Source organism: Carettochelys insculpta, chromosome 32 (genome assembly GCF_033958435.1).
Source record: "Carettochelys insculpta isolate YL-2023 chromosome 32, ASM3395843v1, whole genome shotgun sequence".
Classification (NCBI taxonomy): Eukaryota; Metazoa; Chordata; order Testudines; family Carettochelyidae; genus Carettochelys; species Carettochelys insculpta.
In genome coordinates this window covers 11,900,073-11,923,064 of record NC_134168.1, presented here as the reverse complement: position 1 = coordinate 11,923,064, position 22,992 = coordinate 11,900,073, and the positions used below count along the sequence as shown (strand labels likewise).

General features: G+C 53.6%; 2 protein-coding genes across 2 annotated transcripts in view; one reads left to right on the top strand and one right to left on the bottom strand.

The window, feature by feature from the left end:
- Window positions 1–66: 66 nt before the first annotated feature.
- On the top strand, window positions 67–1,296 carry LOC142004956 (olfactory receptor 10A4-like). The gene is made up of 2 exons (XM_074982632.1): window positions 67–729; window positions 1,285–1,296. Exons 1-2 carry the CDS (start codon window positions 67–69, stop codon window positions 1,294–1,296), a joined length of 675 nt encoding a protein of 224 aa, XP_074838733.1.
- Window positions 1,297–14,124: 12,828 nt separating this feature from the next.
- Window positions 14,125–22,992, bottom strand: part of LOC142004955 (olfactory receptor 5AP2-like) — a 103,197-nt gene continuing 94,329 nt past the window's right edge. The window contains exon 2 of the mRNA XM_074982631.1: window positions 14,125–14,935. Within this exon, the coding sequence (XP_074838732.1) occupies window positions 14,125–14,935 (811 nt within the window). The remainder of the gene's footprint in view (window positions 14,936–22,992) is intronic.

Here is a 22,992-nt window from a genome sequence, read left to right as displayed (position 1 = left end):
TCATACCTTAACGAGCTGCAAATCCTTCTGTTTGTGGTGCTTCTGGTCATCTACCTGCTCACCCTGATGGGGAACCTGCTGGTTATCGTACTGATAAAGCTGAGCCCCTCCCTCCACACCCCCATGTATTTCTTCCTGGTGAACCTGTCTGTATCGGAAATCTGCTTCACCAGCAGTGTGGTCCCTCAGCTGCTGGCTCACCTCCTGGTGGAGGAAAAGACCATCTCCATTGCAGCTTGTGCAGCAGGGATGTACGTCAATGCCATTATGGCCCTCACACAATGCTGCCTCCTCGCAGCCATGGCCTACGACCGCTACGTGGCCATATGTCACCCCCTGCACTACACAACCATCATGAGCGGCCAGGTGTGTGCGCTGCTCGTGGGGGCTTCATGGGCTACTGCAATCTCGGTGGAAGTTCCTCTGACAATGTGGATCTTCAGCCTGCCCTTCTGTGGCTCCAACCGCATCCCCCACTTCTTCTGCGACTTCCCACCAGTGGTGAATATGGCATGTGCCGACACATCGCAGATTAAGACTGTTGGTCCCATGGTGACAGTTGTGTTCACCCTGTGCCCTTTCCTGTTGACACTCCTGTCCTACGTCCGCATTATTTCCACCATCCTCAAGCTGCCATCGGGGGAGGGAAGTCGTAAAGCCTTCTCCACCTGCTCCTCCCACCTCACCGTGGTGACTGTGTTCTATGGAACGACCCTCATCACCTACCTGGTACCCAAGCCTGGCTCCACTACAGAGAGTGACCTATTGATTTCCCTATTGAACACAATCGTCTCTCCAGTGCTGAACCCCATAATTTACACTCTGAGGAACAAAGAGGTGAAAGGAGCCTTGAGAAAAACTGTACAGAAGAGCAGCTTTTCTCACCACTGGAGAAACTAGAGACTGAGCAGTCAAATTAGTCAAAATTGGGGCGGGGGGAGGCGCTAGTGAAGGGAAATTCAAAAACATTTCTTTGAATTTCTCACAATGACTCTGAATTCTTTTGTTCTTTTGAAACACTTTGTCCTGTCTGGAAAATGGGAAGTGAAACTCTTGTTGCCAAATTACCCCAACATTTAAAATGTCTAAGTATTTTTGAAATACAAAAGGCAGAACGGTTTCCCCTGACTTATAATTCCTTGAAAAAAATATCAAAGGACTCGGTTTCATGAAAGTCTGGTCCTGATTCTCAAACCTGAAAATTGGAAATGTCAAAGGAAAATACAGTGTCCAAGGAGAGATGTTTCATTCAAGGTTCACCTCTGTGAACTGTGTCCTTCCCAGGTCAGAGAATGAGAAGCTGTTTTCCTTACTACCCTCTTGCTCCTGACGATACCATGTGGGATGCTGACAGGGAGAGGTGTGAGGGTGCCCTGATACTGAGGTCAGAAGGAGGCGAGGAGGGGCTAGTTGTACCACCAGGCCTACCAGCAATATATTAGAAGCAAGAGGAAGACCAAGCACAGGGTAGGCCCATTGTTCAGTGAGGAGGGAGAAACAATATCAAGAAAGTTGGAAATGGCAGAGCTGCTGAATGACTTCATTGTTTTGGTCTTCACCAAGAAGTCTGATGGAGAAATGCCTGAAATAGTGAAAGCTCGTCGGGAGGGGGCAGGTTTAGAAGACAAAATAAAAACAAAAAAAAGGTAAAAATGACCTAGAAATGTTCAATGTCTGCAAGTTACGAGGACCTGATGAAATGCCTCCTAGAATACTGGCAGAGCTTTCACCTTTGAAAGTCTTGGGAGAGATTCCAGGAGACTGGAAAAGGGCAAATAAAGTGCCCATCTCTACAAAGGGAAATAAGAACAACCCAGGAAGTTACAAACCAGTCAGTTTAACTTCTGTGCCAGGAAAGATAATGGAGCAAGTAATTAAGGAATTCATCTGGAAACATCTAGAAGAAAATAAGGTTAGGTAAGAGCCAGCATGGATGTGTAGAGAACAAATCATGGCCAACCAATTGGACAGCTTCCTGTGACAGGATAACAAGGCTTGTGGACAAGGGAGAAGGGGAGGATGTGGTGTACCTGTGTTTTAGGAAGGCATTTGATATGGTCGAGCATGATCTTCTTATCAATATACTCGGCAAATGCACCTGAGATGGGGCTGCTGTAAGGTGGGTGCATAACTGGCTGTTCAGCCATTCTCAGAGAGTTCTCAGAGGTGAAGCTGAATAAGGCCAAGTGCAAAGTGCTCCCCTGAGGAAGGCCCAATCCGTGTCACACCCAGCCGGGGAAGTGGCTGTCGAGGGAGGAGACCTGCAGAAAGGGATCTGGGCTCAGAGCGGAGCACAAGCTCCAGAGGAGTCAACAGGGTGAGACTGTTGCCAGAAGCGCCAACCTGCTTGTGGGCGGCACTGCCGGGTGTTGGGAGCCAGCCAGGAGCAGCAATTCCTTCCCCCCGCTCTGCGCTGAGCAGCCTCCGTGGGGCTGGTGCCCAGGGCTGGCCCCACATTTGCAGAAGGCTGTGGAGAAGGGGGAGCAGGTGCGGAGAAGAGCCCAAGGCTGGTGGAAGGTGCAGAGAACATGAGCTGTGGGGGAGCCGGCCAGACCTGGGCTCCTTTCGCTCAGAAAAGAGAAAGCTCCCAGGGGCCAGGGGAGCGGGTCTCAAGCAGAGAGCTGCAAGGAAGAGGGATAATTGTGGTGCTGAGGTGGGGGCTGATCCTGCCCTGGGGCTGAGGTGGGGGCTGATCCTGCCTTGGGGCTGAGGTGGGGGCTGATCCTGCCCTGGGGCTGAGGGAGGGGCTGATCCTGCCTTGGGGCTGAGGTGGGGGCTGATCCTGCCTTGGGGCTGAGGTGGGGGCTGATCCTGCCCTGGGGCTGAGGGAGGGGCTGATCCTGCCCTGGGGCAGAGTCAGGGGCTGTGGGGCAGAGGGCGCCGTGGGTCAGGGCTGGTGGAACTCAGCTGGCCCTGGAGCAGGTTCCCGTCCCCACAGAGGCTCTGCACCTCAGGGCCGACATCGCAGCCGGGGTGTTCTGCTGCCGGGGCCCTGAGGTCGGTGGTGCCGGAGCAGTCCCCTCCCGCCGTGGGGAGAAGGGCCACGCCAGCCCAGCCGGGCAGGGGCACCTCTGTGCCGGGACTGGAGCTGTGCCCTGGCTGTGGAAGCCATTTCTGTCACCGGTGTGTAGAGCGGCACCGACCCTTGGGCTGGGGGGCCAAGTGAGGGGTCTGATGAAAGCTGGAGATGCCCTGAAGCTGGGTGTGACTTGTGTGTCGGGGCCGTGGTTGTGTGAGAAGTTACACACATTGGCTCTGTAGCTGTGTTAGAAATGTCTGAGTGCTGAGAGTCACACTAGGGGGTGCGCACACACACACACACACACACACACAACACAGAACCAGGCTGCTGGGCTAGACACCAGGCTCAGGCGTCGAATACACATCTCTGGGTAGTGGGATTTGTCGTCCACACCAGCCCAAGGGGTCAGGTGGCCTGGGCTGAGCAATGGGGTTGAAATCGGACGCCCAGACGTCCATCCCAGCTGCCATGTGACTGGACTGGGCCGTGCTGGGGAAACCAGCCAGCGAGGGCAGTTTCCCACAGCGGCTCACCGGGGTTGGGTGACTCTGAGCCGCCAGTGCCTGTGGGAAGGAGAAAGGACGTTCCCCTCCCCGTGGAAAGCTGTCAGATGCCCTGGCGGTGACCACCTCGCTCCCAGTTTGGGTTCCGGTTCCAGTGCTCCAGCGCCCAGTTCTCCAGTCTGCAGGAACTAAGCCAGTGTCCCCTGGGCTCCCGCCCCGTGGGGGGTGTTCAGAGACATTCACGACATCAGCACAGGACGTGGCTGGCTGCATCAGTGGCCGTGGGGGACGTCTGGAATGCGCCACCTCCACCCACTCTCTGCCCGGGTCTGTCTGTCGGTGTTAACACACCTGTACACGTGGATGCTGAAGGCCAGGCCCAGCGTGCTGGTTGGTGAGAGCCAAGCCTGGATTGACCTGGGGCTGCGGCTGGACCCTTTGGGGCCGGAAGAAGCTGGGTGCAGCTGGTGACCCAGGTTTCAATGACCTCTCCCCCGAGCAGGGGCTGTCGGTCGGGGGTGGAGCAGCTGGAGAATCTGGGGGTTTGCCTGTGGGGCTTATGGCTGCCGGAGGGGCTGGCAGAGGTACTTTTGTGGAACAAGCCGGCTGCTCCGCTCTCCCTCCGCACCTCCCTCCTGTGTAACTAATTCACTTCCTGCGGGTCTCGGCCTCCACCAAGACCTGTCCTACCCGACACCCACTGAGTGTGTCTGCCCAGCTTTGAGCCCAAGCTTGATCAGGAACAGCAATATTACTGCACCTCTCAGTGGGATTCCCACAATACACCCGCTGCTGTCGCTGTGCAGTGGGGTCACTCCGCCTGCGGGCCTGGGGACTCGCCTGGTTCCTGTTCCCATGGCAGAACCTGCTGTCAGGGCAGTTCAGTCCCCAGAGCGAAGGGAGCAGCCACAGTCCTGCTCTGTACAACCAGAGTGAAATTCAAATCAATGGTTTTGTTCCTTCTAAACACTTCCTGTCCCACACTGGGTTTGTTCTAACAGTACCAGAGAGAAAGCCGTGCTCGTCTATTTAATGGCAATATTTAATGGTAACTTTAATGGTAGGCTTTGGGTGTACAAACTTGTCAAATGCCTCTGCAAAATACCCTGATACTGCCTGAGTCCATCACTTCTGCCTGTCTTCCTGCTCTTTCCAAAACGGGCGATAAGCTCATTCTCACAGGCTGTGTTGACTGGACAAACTCACCAAAAAGCAGGCTGTATCAGCATGTGGCTCTGTCTCACTGGTGCCACGTGCCAAAATAAAGCCCCATGTCAAGGCATCCCTGTACTCCTGCAATAACGTGTTCAGGGATGTCGGAATAGCACATCCGCTCCCTCCAAAAGCGTTTCAAGCCAATGGATGCTTTTCTAAGACTCTTGGCCTCTATTTTGGTATAGGTGTCAGGCCTGCCCCCCACTCAGACACTCTGATTGCAGAAATTGGTGTCCCACAAAACCTTTCAAAATAACTTCCCTGCAATGCTCTTCTTTAAAAAAACAAACAAAAAAAAAAAAACTCCCCATGTCACAGATGTCCTGTCCCTGGGTAGTAGCTGCCACCACCTAAGTGAAAAAAAAATCCCTTACCCCAGGAAGACGCACTTGGGATGGCTTCACGTGGGGGCTCCTCACATCCTCAAACTTCCTTTCAGAGAGAGCTTAGAAACAAAGAAACAAGGCGGCTAATGGCATACTGGGCTCTTTATTAGGGACAATGCCAGATCTGGCGAAGAGATTATTCCCCTTTATTTGACACTGGTGAGGCCACATCTAGTATATTGTGTCTAATTCTGGGTCCCCTCCCATTACAAAAAGTATGTGGACACAGTCCAGAGAGTCCAGCAGAGGGCAACCAAAATGATCGGGGGGCTGGAGCACATGATTTACGAGGCAATGCTGTGGTATTTAGACTTACTTAGTCTCCAGAAGAGAAGACTGAGGGGACAATTGATAGCACCCTTCAAATACTTGAAGTTGGAGTATAAAGAGGATGGCGAGAGGGTGTTTTCAGGGAAGACAGATGACAGAACATGAAGCAATGGTCTCAAATTGCAATGTTGCAGGTGTAGGTTGGATATAAGGGAAAAAAAAACCTATTTCCCTCGGAGGCTGCTGAAGCACTGGAATGTGTAACCTAGAGAGATGGTGGAATCTCCTTCCCTAGAGGTCTTTACGTTCTGGCTGACAAAGCCCTGGGTGGGATGATTTAGTCACAGAATCATAGACTCTTAGGGCTGTGGGGACATCAGGAGGTCATCTAGTCCAGTCCTGTTCTGACCAACACAAATTAAATCATCCCAGCCAGGACTTTGTCAAGCTGGGACTTAAAAACCTCTAGGGATGGAGATCTCACCACCTTTCTCGGCAATACATCACAGTGGTTCCCCACCCTCCTGGTGAAATAGTTTTCCTAATGTCTAACATGCACCTCCCACTCTTGTCCCTTGTTCTGCCATCTCACTACTGAGAACAGCCTCTCTCCATCTTCTTTTGAGCCCCCTTCAGGAAGCTGAAGGCTGCTGTCAAATCCCCCCTCACTCTTCTCTTCTGCAAATTAAACACGCCCAGATCCCTCAGCCTCTCCTCATACGCCACGTGTTCCTGTCCCCTCATCATTTCGGTTGCTCTCTGCGGGACCTGCTCCAATGTATCCACATCCTTTCTATACTGTGGGGCCAGAACTGGATCCAATACTCCAGATATGGACTCACCCTCCCATCTTCCCCGAGCTTAGTGTCAGCCGCAAATGTGCTCAGGGTGTGATCCATCCTCTCTTCCAGATCACCAGTAAAGATGGTGAAAACTATCAGCCCCAGAACTGATAAATGGGGCAATCCACTAGTAACCGACCACCAACCAGACATTGAGCCATTTATCGCTACATTTTGGGCCTGACCACCCAGCCAGCTTTCTCTCTACCTTACAGTCCCTGTATCCAATCCATACTTCCTTAACTTATGCGCAAGAATTTTGTTCGTCAGGGTTGGTCCTGCTTTGAGCAGGGGGCTGGCCTTCACGAATTCCTGATTTCTCATCCAGGTCTAGGAGTCTATGACTCTATTATTCTACTGAATATTCTACAACAATTGAAAAAGCGGGTCTTTGCCCACAAAAACTTATGCTCCAAAATATCTGTTCGTCTATAAGGTGCCACACGACTTCTTATTGTTCTCGAAGCTACAGACTAACACGGCGACCTCTCTGATATTTTTCTCCTGTTCTTTTAAACCCAACTTACAGCCCTTTCAGAGTGGAAGAGTTGGTCCATGGCAGTCAAAGTCATAGCCCGGGCTTTTTGTCTCTTTACACGAGCAAATGTCCCATGTTATGCTTCTGAATGGTCTACACCAGCGCTGAACAGAGCAGAGCACAGCTTTTGAGAAATGTTAGGCCGAGGCAAGAGGTACAGATCACTCGTGCAATGGATAAGTGAGTGACAGGGACCAGGGTGAACGTGGGCAGTAGGTAACATAGGCCAGGGAAGGCACTGCCTGCCCAAAAAGACCATGGGAAGCCCACCCACTCAGTGACCAGATGGCAAGGCTGGGACAACACAGAAATCTCAGCACACACATACTCAGGACGCTGCCTGTGGTGTGTTAATATTTTATTTTATTTTATTTTTTTGCAGAGCATTCAGGACACCAGTGTTGAAGGACAGGCAGGGGCACAACCCCTTTTGGGGCTGGCTTCTCTCTCAAATGTGACAGCAGTGCGCACTGTAACAGAGAGACGGCCGTGCTAGTCTATATACGATCAACACAAAAAAGCCGTCCAGTAGCACTTTAAGAACTAACAAAATAATGTCTGAGGTGATGAGCTTTGTGGGACAGACCCACTTCTTCAGATCTGAAGCTCATCACCTCAGACATGATTTTGTTAGTCCTTAAATTGCTACTGAACTGCTCTTTCTTTGTCAGTGCGCATTGATTTGTCTCCTGGCTCTGGCTGAGGAGTGGGGAGGGGTCTCCAAGCAGCTTTTTCACCTCCATGTCTGACCGACGTGCATCCAGCTTCCATCCAGGGTACAGCCCACGATCCATTGTACACAGCCAAGCACTAAGGTACAGCCGCATTTGCTCCAATCCTTCAGACTGAGGCAAACTCCCGCAAGCCCTTTCCCAAGCTTTCCAAAACTACAACCCCCATCTAAGGAAGTGCAGAAACAGATCGACAGAGCCAGACGGGTATCCAGAAGCCACATGATGCACGACAGGCCCAACAAGGAAAATAACAGAATATCACTGGCCATCACACACAGCCCCCAGCTAAAACCTCTCCAGTGCATCACCGGTGATCTACGACCCATCCTGGACAATGATCCTTCTCTCACAGAGCTTGGGAGGCAGGCCAGTCCTCGCCTACCGACAGCCTGACAACCTGAAACAAATCCTCACCAGCAACTATCGACCACACCACAGGAACTCTAAATCTGGAACCAGTCCCTGCAACAAACCTCGCTGCCACCTCTGCCGACATATCTCCATCCCAGACACCATCACAGGACCCAACACATCAACCACACCGTCAGGTGCTCATTCATCTGCACATCTACTTATGTAATATTGGCCATTATGTGCCAGCAATGCCCCTCTGCCATGTCCATTGGCCAAACTGGTCAGTCTGTACACAAAAGAATAAATGGACACAGATGAGACATCAGGACTAGTAACATACAAAAACCTGTCGGAGCACAATTCAGTCTCCCTGAACACTCGGTAACAGAATTAAAAGTCGCAGTCCTACAACAAAAAAACTTCAAAACAGACTCCAAAGTGCAACTGCCAAGATACAATTCATCTGCAAATTTGACACCGTGAGCAAAGAATTGAAGAGACATGGGGAGTGGCTGGTCAACCACAAAAACAGCTTCTCCTCTCTTGATGTTCACACCTCCACATTAGCTTCTGGACGTGGTCCGTACCCTCCCTATAACTCAATTCACCTCGTCGATGCCAGACTCCCTCTTTTTCAGGAACCTGTATAATTAGACTTCTGGAATCTCCACAACGTGCATCTGACAAAGTGGGTCTTTGGCCCCTGTCTAAATGCTGGCAAAGAGTGAAGAGTAATGTGGTAGCTTTGACACATGTGCCTGGGCCAGGCAGAGGGATCCTGTCCCCCTCCCACACCCACACACCAGGCTGCAGCTCGAGCCCCAGAGCTTTCCACAGCAGGAGCTCAGGCCATTGTACCACCGCCCATCACTGCTAGTGGACCAGCCTCAGCCTGTCCACCCCTCCCCAGAGCCCAGTCCCACCGTCCCTGAGTGCATCGCTCCTGGGGCAAAGTCCCCCTCAGTATCTGGGACGTCTCCAGCTCTGTCCCTGGGCCTCTCCTTCCCTTGGTGGGGGCAGCTGCGTGGCAGCGTGACCCCTCGCTGGCCTGCAGCCCCTTCTCACCCTCCGTCAGTACCAGCTCCTGGCAGTGCCCATGGGCCTGTCTCAGCTCCTGCTGCTGCAGTGGGATCAGCACAACACCCCAGGGTGCCCCCCACCCACAGGCTGCCCCCCGCCCTGCCCCCGAAGGGTCTGACCCATTGTCCTCCCAGCGGGTGGGACAATCCCAGGGGCAGGGCGAGCCCACCTGCCCCCTGCACACACCTCACCCTGCGCCCCAGGGATCTGGAGGGTGAAATAAAGAGAACTCTCGTGTGGGGTCTTTTTCTGAGGTTTTCCCGGGGCTGCAGCCCACACGCCCAGGAGTGTTTCTGTTGCCGAGACAACAGCCCCTCCCCAGGCAAAGCCCTGCCTGGCTCCTGGCTGGGGCAGTCACAGCGGCGGGTGTCAGAGCCGGGGACAGGAGTCGCACAGCAGCCAATAGGCAGGTCTTATTGGCTCAGACTTGCAGGGCACAAAGGACCGTCAAGGGCAACCGCTCTGACCTGTACCTGGCAGGCCCCAGATCTCCCCCAGCCCCTGCTGCCCCCACTCACCCCGGCTGAGTTACTGACGCTCTCGCAGCACAGCTGAGCGATGGCCAGGGATGGAGAATTCCCCATTGACATGACTGGAACCCAGCCCGGGACCCTGCCCCCCGCTGCAGAGGGAGGGAGCCTCATCCCCCACCCCATGGGCTCTGCACATCCGACCCCTTGAATCTCCCTTCCCAGCCCAGACACGGGGTCGCTCAGAGCAGGAGTGTTTGGCCAGAGCCCCCAGCCGAGCGCCGGGAAAGAATTGTCTGGAGCAGCTCAGCACGGGGGGCCCACATTTCCCACTGCCGAGTGGGGGGCAGCTGGGAAATTCCTCCCGCGCAAGTGAGTTCAGCGACCGCCGGTCGCAGCTGGCGGCACAAACGCTCACGTTCACACCCATTCCCCTGAGCCCCTGTGTCGAGGGGCACGGCCGGGGGGTGGCTCCCCTAGAGACGAGCCCTTCCCAGGGTGTTGCTCAGCCTTTTCTCCAAGGCCCTGTTCGCTCCCCACACTCGGTGCTCACCCGGCCACTCGGCCCAAATCCACAGATACATCTGCTAACACCTGCTCAACTCCGCAGCCTTGCGCTCCCCTGGGTCCCCTCGGGTAGAGGCAATGGGGCCCAGAGGCCTAGTTGTGAAGTGAGTCCCCTCTCCCTCCAGAGACAAACGGCACAGAGGCCCAGTCCATACGTACGTCCCTCCCATGGGCTGCAATACGGCTGCAGGCCGAGCTCAGAGGTGAGTCTCCAAACTTCCAGGGTGCTGCCTCGCCACGGGGGTACCTGTGGGATAACACCAAGCTCTGAACCCCAATTAAAAGAGAGCACAAAAATCAGCTGCAGTCTCACAGGTGACCTTTCAGTCTTTGCCACTATTGTACACAGCCCCCTCCTGAGGACACAGGTCAAATCATTGCCTTGAAAAGGGTGATCTATTAATGAAACAAAAGGCAAAATATGCAAAGCGATAACACACACGTGCTGGTTGTTCTCAAGCAACTTTGAAAAAGGGGGGAGATAAACACAGAGCAAATCACTTCCCTGGGATTCTGTTGAACAGTTACAATGTACAGGGGGTGCACCAGGCCTCCTGAGAAGTCGACACCAAGGCCAACAGGAATGACAACCTGACTATTTCCTTTCAGCTTCCATGTCTGCATGCCCAGACCTCGCTCTGGCCTGGATATTGACTGGATTCGTTAAGCCCTGCCCAGGCTTAAACATCTCCGTCTTCCTCTCCCGGCCACGCAAAGAAACAGGCCCCACTGCAGGTAACTGCTTCAAATGGAAAGATCCCTCCCTCTTCCCAGGGGCTCACCTGGCAGCTGGCCAACAGAGAACCCCCCTCTCTGGTTTCACCCCAATACAGACGTTCACTCATGCCAATTGTTTTCTGAAAGCAACCACTTTACGAGTCCCTTTCCGCAGGGACTCCTGGACCTCCTTGTTCCTGAGGCAGCAGATGACAGGGTTGATCAAGGGAGTCAGAACTGTGTAGAAGACAGTGAACGTTTTGTGAAGGGCCTTGGGCGTGTTGGCTGTTGGAACCACATAGACACTGATCACGCACACGTAGAAAACGGTCAGCACAATGAGGTGAGAAGAGCAGGTGGAAAAGGCCTTTTGCCTCCCGGTGGTGGACGGGATTCTCAGGCTGGCACTGATGGTACAACTGTAGAACGTCAGGGTCAGCAGCAAGGGCACACGTGACCCTGTGGTGGCCCTTCTTGTTACCCGTCACATCCCTTGCCAGCTGCAGTTCCAATTGTGCTTTCGCTTTCCCGATGAGCCCCCAGTATTCTCCAGCTGTATGTTTATACTCCTCCTCAGTCAGCTGTCCTCATTTCCATTTCTTGTACGCATCCATTTAACCTCACCAAGGACTTCCCTTGTAAGCCAAGCTGGTTGCCTCCCATATTTGCTTTCCTTACTGTGCATCAGGATGGTTTGTTCCTGTGCCTTCAATAAGACTTCTTGAAAATCCTGCCAGTTCTCCTGAACTCCTTTCTCCTTTATATGAGCTTCCCAGGGGATCCCGCCCATCGCTTCTCTCACAGAGTCGAAGTCTGCTCCACTGAAATCAAGGGTCTGTATGTTACTTCTCACCTTTCTTGCTTGTGTCAGGATCCTGAAATCCACCATCTCATGGTCACTGCAGCCCAGGTTGACACCCACTTCCACTTCTCCGACCAGTTCTTCCCTGTTTGTGAGCAGCAGGTTCAGCTGCACACGGCCCCTGGTCGGTTCCTTCATCACTTGTGCCAAGAAGTAATCCCCGTTCTCAAAAAACTTCCTGGCTTACCTGTGTGCTGCCATATTGGTCTCCCAACAAATGTCTGGGTGATTAAAGTCTCCCATGAGAACCAGCACCTGTGATTTGGAAGCTTCTCGTACTTGTCTGAAGAAATTCTCATCTACCTCATCTACCTGATCTGGTGGCCTGTTGCAGACACCAAACACAACATCTCCTCTTCTGCGTCCACTTCCAAGCTTAACCCAAAGACCCTCTGTTGTCTCTTCTCTCCCATAAACTGGAGCTCTGACAATCTTGTTGCTCTCTCACATAAATCACAACTCCTCCTTTTCTCCCCTCCTGTTCTTCCTGAACAGTTTATACCTTTCGGTGACAGTGCTCCAGTTATGCGAGTCATCCCACCCAGTCTCTGTTATTCCAACCATCTCATACCTCCTTGACTGTGCCAGGGCCTCTAATTCCTCCTGTTTCTTTCCCTTGTATGTATGAAATCCCTTCTATCCTCCAGGAGGAAAACAAACACACCACTTGCAGGGCAGGGCAGAACGGCTGTCAGGAGACTTGTCCTTATCCATTTTTTTACTTTCTTCAGAGAATTCACCCAGAAGGTATTAGAGCTGATTTGAAGGGCAGAAGAGAAAAAAAATCTACCTGACTCCCAAGCTTAGTGTCATCCGCAACTTGCTCAGGGTGCAATCCATCCCCTCGTCCAGGTCATTAATAAAGACATTGAAGAACACCAGCCCCAGAACCGAGCCTTGGGAAATTCCACTTGAAACCGATCATCATCCAGATATTGAGCCATTGACACGCTGGGCCAAACCATCAAGCCAGCTTTCTATCCATCTTACAAGTATGAGTATCTGCAAGTATCTATCCACCTTGCACTCCATGTATCCAATCCATACTTCCTTAATTTATGGGCACATAATATCAATAAAGGAAGCCATATCTCTTTTGGCATCAATCACGTCTGTATGATTTGGTGGCCCCATGACAATGGTTCCCAAAGAGAATTAACTGTCTATGTTGCCAGGCAAGCTGAAGCACCTTGGCAACAAATAGCAAGAAAGCCAGCTTCCCAGCAACGCACGAGGTTTCCTCTCGCGTCCATCAGAGGGATGACATTAGAACAGATAGGTTGACTTGCCTTGCATGTCACCAGGGTCCCAGTACAAGGTAAGAACTTAAGAACATAAGAACAGCCATACTGGGTCAGACCAAAGGTCCATCCAGCCCAGTAGCCTGTCTGCCGACAGTGGCCAGTGCCAGATGCTCCAGAAGGGGTGGACCGAAGACAATGATCAAGCGATTTGTCTCCTGCCATCCTTCTCCAGCCTCTGACAATCAGAGGCCAGGGACACCATTCCTACCCTTGGCTAATAGCCTTTTATGGACCTAATTTCCAGGAATTTATCTAGCTCTTTCTTACATTCTGTTATAGTCCCAGCCTTCACAGTCTGCTCTGGCCAGGAGTTCCACAGGTTAACTCTGCCCTGAATGAAGAAGAACTTTATTTTCTTAGTTTTAAACCTGCTACCCATTAATTTCATTTGGTGTCCTCTAGTTCTTGTATTAGGGGCACAAGTAAATAACTTCTCCTTCTTCACCCTCCCCACACTTGTAATTTATTAGACCTCTATCATGTTCCCCCTCAGCCGCCTCTTTTCTAAACTGAAAAGTCCCAATCTTTTTAGCCTTTCCTGATATGGGACCTATTCCAAGCCCCTCATCATTTTTGTTGTCCTTTTCTGAACCTTTTCCACTGCCAGGACATCTTTTCTTTAGGTGAGGAGACCACCTCTGTACGCAGCATTCAAGATGTGGGCGTACCATAGATTTATATAGGGGAAGTACGATACTCCTTGTCTTATTTTCTATCCCTTTTCTAATACCTAACATCCTCTTTGCCTTTTTGGCGGCCGCCGCACACTGCGTGGATGGTTTCAAGGAAATAGCCACGATAACTCCAAGATCTTTTTCCTGATTTGTTACAGCTACATTAACCTCCATCGTATTGTACGTATAGCTGGGGTTATTTTTTCCAATGTGCACACATATTTTAAATGAGTTCTAACATTTAGAAAGTGCCCAGTGTATGCGGTAGCTCAATTTTAATCCCAGTGGGGACAAAGTTACTGAAGACAAATGCTAGGTTTCTTAAGAAGTTTGTTTTAATTATTTTATTTCCATGAACTAATTAAGTTCTTCAACATTCATCCACTGCCAAAAGAGAATAATTCAAACTCATGGAAGCTTCACAGTCCTGTGTGAGTAAAGGGTGCAGGGAACATTTGGCTGCGTGTCTTAATTTTCCCCCAGAATGATTCCAATGACCCCAGGTAGGCACCATGCAGACGCCACTGGTAGAGTCATGAAGTTCTGATTTTCATACTATTGAAAAGACACTCCTAAAACCCTGTGTTCATTTAAAAGACAAAAATGGAAGGAAAGCTTTCCTCAAGGCTTCCTTCACCTCCTTGTTTCTGAGGCTGTAGATGAGGGGGTTGACCAGAGGAGTCAGGACTCCATAGAAGACAGAAAACACTTTGTTAAGGTCCCCCAATGTATCAGACTCTGGGACCAAATAAACCATGATGAGGGTCCCATAGAAAATTGTCACCACGATGAGGTGAGAGGAGCAGGTGGAAAAGGCCTTTTTTCTCCCAGTGGTGGACGGGATTCTCAGGATGCTGGAGATGATGCAAACGTAAGATGCTAGTGTCAACAGAAAGGGAGGGAGAGTGAATAGGGAAGAAGACATAAAACTAGTAATTTCCACCATGTGGGTGTCAGTGCAGGAGAGCTTTATTATTGGGCGAAAATCACAAAAGAAATGGTCGATTTCACTGGGGCCACAGAACGTTAATTGTGACATCAAAAAAACAAAGATAGACACAAACAGAAACCCACCTATCCACAGCCCAGCCGCTAGCTGGAGGCACAGCCTGCCATTCATAAGGGCTGCATAGTGCAGAGGCTTGCATATTGCTAGATATCGATCGTAGGACATCACAGATAGCAGACAACATTCAGTGCCTGCCAGAGAACCAAAGAGATACAATTGCACGATGCAGCCGGGCACAGAGACGGCTCTGTCCCCAGTCAGGAGGCTGGCCAGCAGCCTGGGCAGGATGGTAGAGCTGTAGCAGATCTCCAAGCAGGACAAGTTCCCCAGGAAGAAGTACATAGGGGTGTGGAGGTGATGATCAGCCACAACGAGCACCACGAGGAGGCTGTTCCCAGCCATAGTTGCCAGATAGATCGCAAGAAACAGCATTTAGGTTACCGAGGTCTTGAAATCCCAAGAGGATGAATTCCATGATGGTCATTTCATTTCCCACCAGTGTGTTTGTTGTGGGTTTCATCTGGGGTAAATAAAAGAAATGATGCAATTAGAAATCTAACATCCATGTGAAACAGTGATAATTTCAGTTCTGGTTTCTTCCTGCTGGTAGCCACCCCAACGGTTCAGTCAAGACTCCAGATGGTGAACATGTTTGGAAACATGTTTTTTAAAAGGCCAAAGTTAATTGACATTGTAAATTTAATTATGGTCTTGCATATCTATGGCTGAACACACCTCACCTTCAGTACTAAGTGTTCTTGCCAGCAAGTTAAAGAAGCACGGATTGGAAGAATGGTCTACAAGGTGGATAAAAAGCTGGCTAGATCACCAGGCTCAATGGGCAGTGCTCAATAGCGCCTTGTCTAATTAGATGCCAGTATCACACAGGAGCCGCATCTACACGTGCCGGCTACTTCGAAGTAGCGGCGCCAACTTCGAAATAGCGCCCGTCACGGCTACATGTGGCGGGCGCTATTTCGAAGTTGACATCGATGTGAGGTGGCAAGACGTCGAAGTCCCTATCCCCATCAGGAGATGGGAATAGCGCCCAGTTCGACATTCAACGTCGAAGTGGGGAACATGTAGCCATTGCACGTCCCGCAACATCGAAATAGCGGGGTCCGCCATGGTGGCCATCAGCTGAGGGGTTGAGAGACGCTCTCTCCAGCCCCTGAGCTCGATGGTCGCAGCGTGCAGCGGCACCTTAAAGGTCCCCGCCCCCTGCCTTCCTGTGCAGGAAGCTGAGAGAGCGTGCAGGCGGCAGCACAGCCATGCGGCCAGCCTGCACATCTCTGAGCAGCCACATCAACCCCCCACCGCTGCGATGGCCGCCCCCCAGCCCCCTAAGCGCCCCCAGGGCACCCCCCCAAGGGGAGCCAGGGCTCCCAGACTGGAAGCCAGGCTGGGAAGCGGCAGCGGGGCCCCTCCTGGACGGAGGCCGAGCTTTGGGACCTGCTGGGGCTTGGGAGCGAGGAGGAGGTGCTCCAGGTAATGGGGAGCAAGAGGCGGTACGTGGATGCATTTGCTTGGCTGGCCGAGGGCCTGGCTGCCCGGGTTCACCCTGCCCGCACTCCTGACCACGTCAGGAGTAAGGTGAAGGAGCTGCAGCAGGGTTACGCCCGGGCCCGGGATGCAAGCGGCCGATCTGGGGCTGCCCCCGTCACTTGCCCATTTTACAGGGAGCTCAGGGCCATCCTGGGCCCCCAGCACACCTCCTCCCCTCCGGCCACCCTTGATACCTTGGCCGACGAGCCCCAGCAGGCCCTGCAGCCGGAGTGTGCCCCGGAGGTAAGCCCTGCACCCCGGGGGCCCCCCAAGGAGCCCACCCCCGGGGCACCGGAGGAGGAGGAGAAGGGGGAGCCCTCCTCCAGCAATGCATGTCTCTGGATCCACATCCCATCCCAGAGCTCCAGCAGGGTGCCCACCCACCGGGTGTCCCCCGACCGTGGGAGCGGACCATCAGGTGTGTACCCCCCTGGTGCACACCCCTGGGGTTGAGGGGTGGGGGAAATAGATATGACCAGGGCCCTCCACATGCCCAGATGACCATGGCCCCAAGGACAGCAGTGGCATGTCCCTCAGAAGAGTGCATCAGCCCCTGCCCCCCCAGCACGACAGTGCCATGCCCCATCCCTGGGGATGGGGGGAGCGGAACCTAGGGTCCCCCGGGGGGAGGGGGTGGGACACCCATCATCATCAGAAGCAGCATCTCACGGGGATGTGAAAGCTGCAGCAGAGGGGTGGGGAGACAAGGGCCACGGCTCGGGGCCCACACTAACGGCTGTCTCCACTCTTCTTCCCCGCCATGTTCCGCAGCTGCACCATAGGAGGGACCAGAGAGCGCCAGCGAGGTGTCAGTGGTCCCGGAGAGCCCACCAGGGCCATCACTCCAGGCCAGCCCCTCGGCGGAGCACCGACCGGCCCCAAGGAGGGGACGACGGTGGAGCCAGCACCATCCAAGGACGGGAACGGACCCCCCAGCTGCTGACCATCCTCCGTCGGCAGCTGGAGGTCTCCGATCAGCGCCTGCGGGTGGAGGAGCGGCGCCTCCAACTACAGGAGCGGGCGCTGGCCTGGCGCCAGGAGGCATGGGGGGCCTTTATTCGCACATTTGAGCGCATCGCAGACTACCTGGCCCCCCATGCTGTGCCGGCCACTGCTCTGCCCGCCCTGCTTGCTCCACCCTCCGCTCCACCCGCCATTGCACCGCCGTCCTCCACCGAGGGGCCTTCTGCCGAGGGGGACCTGGGGCCAGCTGACACCCGCCGGCCTTATCTCCCAGTCTGCCCGGCCCCCAGCTAGCCCCGGCGTGGGCTGCGGCCGAGGCGCAGGTCATGGCCACCCACCGCCAGCGCTGGACATTAGGGGGTGTGGGGCCCAGGATATGGCTCCCCCCCTCCCCCTTTGTATATATCCCCTTCACCTATCTTTTGTAAATAGTTTGTATTAGACCCCTGTTCTGTTATGTTATGATGATACCTGCCCCCCCATGTAAATAGTTCTCCCCTTCCTTGTCTTCCCCTTTTTTTCCTTTCATCTTATAATACGCATATGTATAATATTTATTTTGGCTGTACATAGTTATGATATAATAATAAGAGTTCAACATATATATTCTGGTTTCACGAAAAACATGTCTGTTTTTATTTACAAGAAAAGTGGGGGTGTGGGGTGTGCTGTTGGGTGCTCTGTGGTGTGGGCATAGGTGCAGGGAGTGTTGTGGAGGATGAGGGGGGTGCAGTGGGAGGCCTGCCAGCGTTCACCCCACGGCCTCATCGAACTGGACCCACAGGGCCTCCTGGACCGGGGTCCCTTCGGGGTCCACCTGGCGACTGGGGGCAGCAGGTGGCTGCACATTGGCCCTGCCGGCCTGCACAGCCCAGCCCTGGAAGAAGGTCTCCCCCTTGCTCTCCACCAGGTTGTGCAGGGCGCTGCACGCACCCACAATCTGGGGGATGTTGGGGGGCCCGCATCGAGGCGGGTGAGGAGACACCTCCAGCGCCCCTTGAGGCGGCCAAATGTGCGCTCCACCACCTGGCGCGCGTGGTTCAGGCGCTGGTTGAAGCGCTCCTGGCTGGCAGACAGATGGCCCGTGTACGGGTGCATGAGGCAGGACCGGAGGGGGTATGCCACATCGGCGATGATGCAGAGGGGCATGGTGGTGTCCCCCACAGGGATCTCCCGCTGGGGGATGTAGGTCCCCGCCTCCAGCCGGCGGCACAGGCCCGAGTTCCGGAATACCCGGGCGTCGTGGGTGCTGCCAGGCCAGCCCACATACATGTCCAGGAAGCGGCCCCGGCTGTCCACCAAGGCCTGGAGGACCACTGAGTGGTAGCCCTTCCTGTTTAGGTAGCGTCCTCCACTGTGCTCCGGGGCGCGGATGGGGATGTGGGTCCCATACAGAGCCCCGAAGCAATTGGGGAAGCCCAGGGTGGCAAAGCCCGCGATGGCGGCATCCGGGTCCCCAATAATCATGAGCCTGTGGAGGAGGAGGGTGTTGATGGCACGGACGACCTGCAGGGGAAGCACATGGGAGAGCACCAATGAGGGGTGTGCAGGGTGTGTGTGGCCCACCCCCGCCAGGGCCCCCCTCCCCTCCCCTCCCCTCCCCTGCCAGGGCTGCCTCCCCCTCCCCCCGTGGGTCCTCTTACCTCCATGAGGAGAGCCCCGGCGGTGGCCTTGCTGACGCAAAACTGCTGCCCCACGGATCAGTAGCTGTCTGGAGTGGCCAGCTTCCAGACAGCGATGCCAACCCGTTTCTCAACGCTGAAGGCACGCCGCATGGCGGTGTCCTGGTGCCTCAGTGCAGGGGTGAGCCACTGGCAGAGCTCCAGAAATGTCTGCCGGCTCATGAGAAAGTTCTGTAGCCAGCGGTCGTCGTCCCACTCCCCAAGCACCAGACGCTCCCACCAGTCGGTGCTGGTGGGGTAGCTCCACAGCCGGCGGCGTGTGAGGCGGGCGGGGGGGCGGGGTGCTGCAGGGTTGGGGGTTGCGTCCTCCTCCCCTGAGGACAGCTCCTCCTCTGTGGCAAGGAGGTGCTCAGCTGCCTCCTGCATGGCAAGGATCAGGGTGAGCCCTGCTCCTGCAGGGGCGGCTGGGTGGACCTCTGGCTGCTGCTGCTGCTGCTGCTGGGGGTCCATGACTGCGTCGCTCGAGGTGTGCATGCCTATGGCTCTGCAGACCGCGTGCTGTGCAGGCTGCGTGTGTCTGGGAGGGGCCCTTTAAGGGAGCGGCTAGCTGTTGCCCTGGAAGCGCTAGTCCGCCCTGTGACCCTGTCTGCAGCTGTGCCTGGCACCCTTATTTCGATGTGTGCTACTTTGGTGTATAGACGTTCCCTCGCAGCGCCTATTTCGATGTGGTGTTGTGCAACGTCTTCGTTGAATGTCGACGTTGCCAGCCCTGGAGGACGTGTAGACGCTATTCATCAAAATAGCCTATTTCGATGTCGCTACATGGAAATAAGCCATTTTGATGTAGCGTGCACATGTAGATGTAGCTTAACTCAGGGACCCATCCATGCAACAAACCTCGTTGCCAGCTCTGCCCACATATCTACACCAGCAACACCATTACAGGACCTAACCAGATCAGCCACATCATTGTGGGTGCATTCAGCTGCACATCTACCAATATAATTTATGCCATCACGTGCCAGCAATGCCCCTCTGCTGTATACATCGGACAAACTGGACAGTCTCTACGAAAAAGAATGAACGCACACAAATCAGATATCAGAAATGGCAATATACAAAAACCCATAGGAGAGCACTTCAATCTCCCAGGCCACACAGTAGCAGACTTAAAAGTAGCTATCCTGCAGCAAAGACATTTCAAGACCAGACTCCAGAGAGAAATTGCTGAGCTACAATTCATCTGCAAATTCGACGCCCTCAGCTCAGGCTTAAACAAACACTGTGAATGGCTGGCTCAGTACAAAAGCAGCTTCCCCTCCCTTGGTGTTCACACCTCCAGATCAACTGCTGGTAGTAAGCCTCACCCTCCCTGACTGAGCTAACCTTGTTTTCCCCAGCCTTTCTCTGGCTTATTTATACCTGGCCCTGCAGATTTCCAAGACCAGCATCTGATGAAGTGAGTCTTTGCTCATGAAAGCTCATGCTCAAAACTTTTCTGTTAGTCTATAAGGTGCCACAGGACCCTTCGTTGCTGTTAGTTGAAGCAGTTTTTTGAGTTTGGTGGTCTTTCCTATATCTTGGTAGTGCAGTTCAAAGCCCAGTTTGATTGGCCATCCCCATCTGTTGAAAGACAGAGTTGGACCCCAGCGTTTTCATAAGTTTTTACAGTCCCAACGTGAAGAGCTGAAATCACAGGGTTCTGTGTTCGGGTGATTCCCCCAGTGGTCAATGGTGCGTGGCTGGTAGGAGAAGTGAACAGCAAGTAGCAGTTGATGGGATGCTGCGGACAAGTGGACAGCAAGTACTGCCCTGGGCTCTGGGTTTGGGACTGCACCGTGGGAGGTGCCCCCTGTAACTGTGTGTGGGGAAAGGCCAAGAACCCCAGCAAGAGATGTGGTGTTACAGCATGCGGGGCTGGTACCTTGTTAAAGGGCTTTGTCTCTTCTTTGCTTAGATATTCGGCATCTGTCCCTGTGAACTCGGGGCAGGTTATTGTTATTAAATGAGCTGTTTCTATCTTAGACTCTGTGCTTGCGAGGAGGCAGGGGGAGAACTGCCTTACAGGCACCCAGCAAGTGGGGTGAGATTGTCCGAGGCCATTGGGTGGGGGCTCAAACTGGTTGGTTGTAGCCTTAACAGGAAACCCCTGGGAGCTGAACCCGGCCCTTCTGGCAGGCACCTGGCATCAATAGAAGAGTTACACAAGTGGGGGCCCTTTGCAAAGGTGGGGGGGTTTGGGGCGTGAGTTCTGGTAGGGAGTTGGGGGGAGGTTTGGGGTGTGAGTTCCGGTGGGGGGTTGGGGGGAGGTTTGGGGTGTGAGTTCCAGTGGGGGGTTGGGGGGAGGTTTGGGGCGTGAGTTCTGGTGGGGGGTTGGGGGGAGGTTTGGGGTGTGAGTTCCGGTGGGGGATGGGGCAGATTGATGCATCAGTTCCAGTGGAAGGCAGGAGACAGGAGAAGGTTTGGGGCGTGAGTGGAGCCACAGGAGTCAGGAGAATCTGAGCCCAGATCCCCGCCCGGCCCCGAGAGCGGCAGCAGCTCCGCAGACATCTCAGGTGCCAGCTCAGAGCTGCCCAGGGGATTTGAGCACCCGCTTCCATTTCCTTTTTATAACACCTGCCCAAACCACCTCGGTCACTTGAACAATCTCTGCCTCAGTCACTCTCCCCAGATTCAAGGGCGTGTGGTGGCAGGGGGGACGTGGGCCTTCATCGCTCCACCCCGTCCAAGGCCAGGGCCATAGCAGGGATGGCCATGGCAGCTCCCAGGGTCAGTGGGAATCCGGCCCTGTAGTCTGGGCAGTGGGTCTGGGAGTGAGGACTCCTGGGTTCTGGTCTCATTTTTGGCAGAGGAGTGGGGTGTAATGGTTAGAGCAGGTGGGAGTCAGAGCTCCTGGGCTCTCATCATGGCTCTGAGACAAGAGTCTGAGCATCAGGAGCCTGCAGCCGTGAGCCCTGGGGTTTGTCCCAGCCCCAACTCTGGGGTGTCTTCCTGAGACAAATGAGTCCTCCTTGTAGGCACAACAGGTCAAATAATTTACCGGGAGAGCAAATCTCAGAATGATTTTAATTTAGAAAATAAAGGTGAAGATGAGGATGACGATGATACAACTTCCTACAAACCGATTCTCTGAGTGACTTTTGTTTGTTGCAGCCTGAGGCAGTGTTTTTTTCCTCTGGGGAATACGGCAAGAAATTTGGCCTGAGGGACTTGGTCCCAGAAGCCAGTGAATGTAATAAACACACCTGTTTCCTTCAGCACGTCCAGCACCAGCAGCTGGGAGATGGAACTGCCCGTCCTGCACAAGGTAGGTAAAAGGAGCTTCAGCCCCCAGCCATCCCCCCACTGCAATCCTGTCTGTGGACAACCTTAGTGTCTGTCTGTGTGGATCTGTCATTCAGAATTTACCAAATGTTGCTATCTTGGATGAGGGCAAGTGCTGGATTTCAGGGCGTGGGGGTCATTGGCACAAGGTGAAGTTCTGGTCCCCTCATTCCATAGTGCCCAGCAGAGTGACAGATGAGCCCCTCACCTCCTCCTCTCCACGTCTCCTCCTTTTTGTGGTGGTGATGTTGGTGTTTTTTTCTTCTCACATCGCTCGTCTTTTCTCCACTCTGCTCCCCAGACTTCCTCCTCCTCATCCTCCCCATTATCCACTAACTCTGAGTGTAACTGTTGTTTCGTAAGGTGTGTGCTGTTTATGAATTTGAGCACAGTCAGCTGGGTGGGCTCCATCTGATCTCTTCTCATCAGAATATTCACTCCTGACCATGACCATGGCACATGCTCCACAGGTGAAGGCCACTAATTTAGAGGTGGTCTCTCATAGCTGAATTTATCTGAGCCCTTTCCTTACACAATGGGGCTTTGTTAATTTATTGCATGGTCTCCTATTTCTAAAGGGACTGTCTAGGTGAGCTGAAGAGCACTGAAATTACCACTGAGCTTTCAATGACAGGAATCTTCCGGGCCTTATTCTCAGTGGTGAGTAAATCGTAGAATGCCAGGGCTGGAAGAGAACCCAGGAAGTAATTGAGTCCAGCCCCCTGCCAACAGTAGGATCACCCCAACTAAATCATCCCAGCCAGGACTTTGTCAAGCTGGGACTAAAGAACTTCTTGATATGGAGGTTCCATCGACGCTCTCGGAAATGCATTTCTGTGCTTCCCCACCCTGATTCCTAATATTCAACCTAGACTCCTTGTTCTACCATCTGTCACTACTGAGAACAGCCTCTCTCCACCCTCTTTAGAGCCCCTCTTCAGGAAGTTGAAGGCTGCTATCAAATCCCCCCTCACTCTTCCCTTCTGCAAAC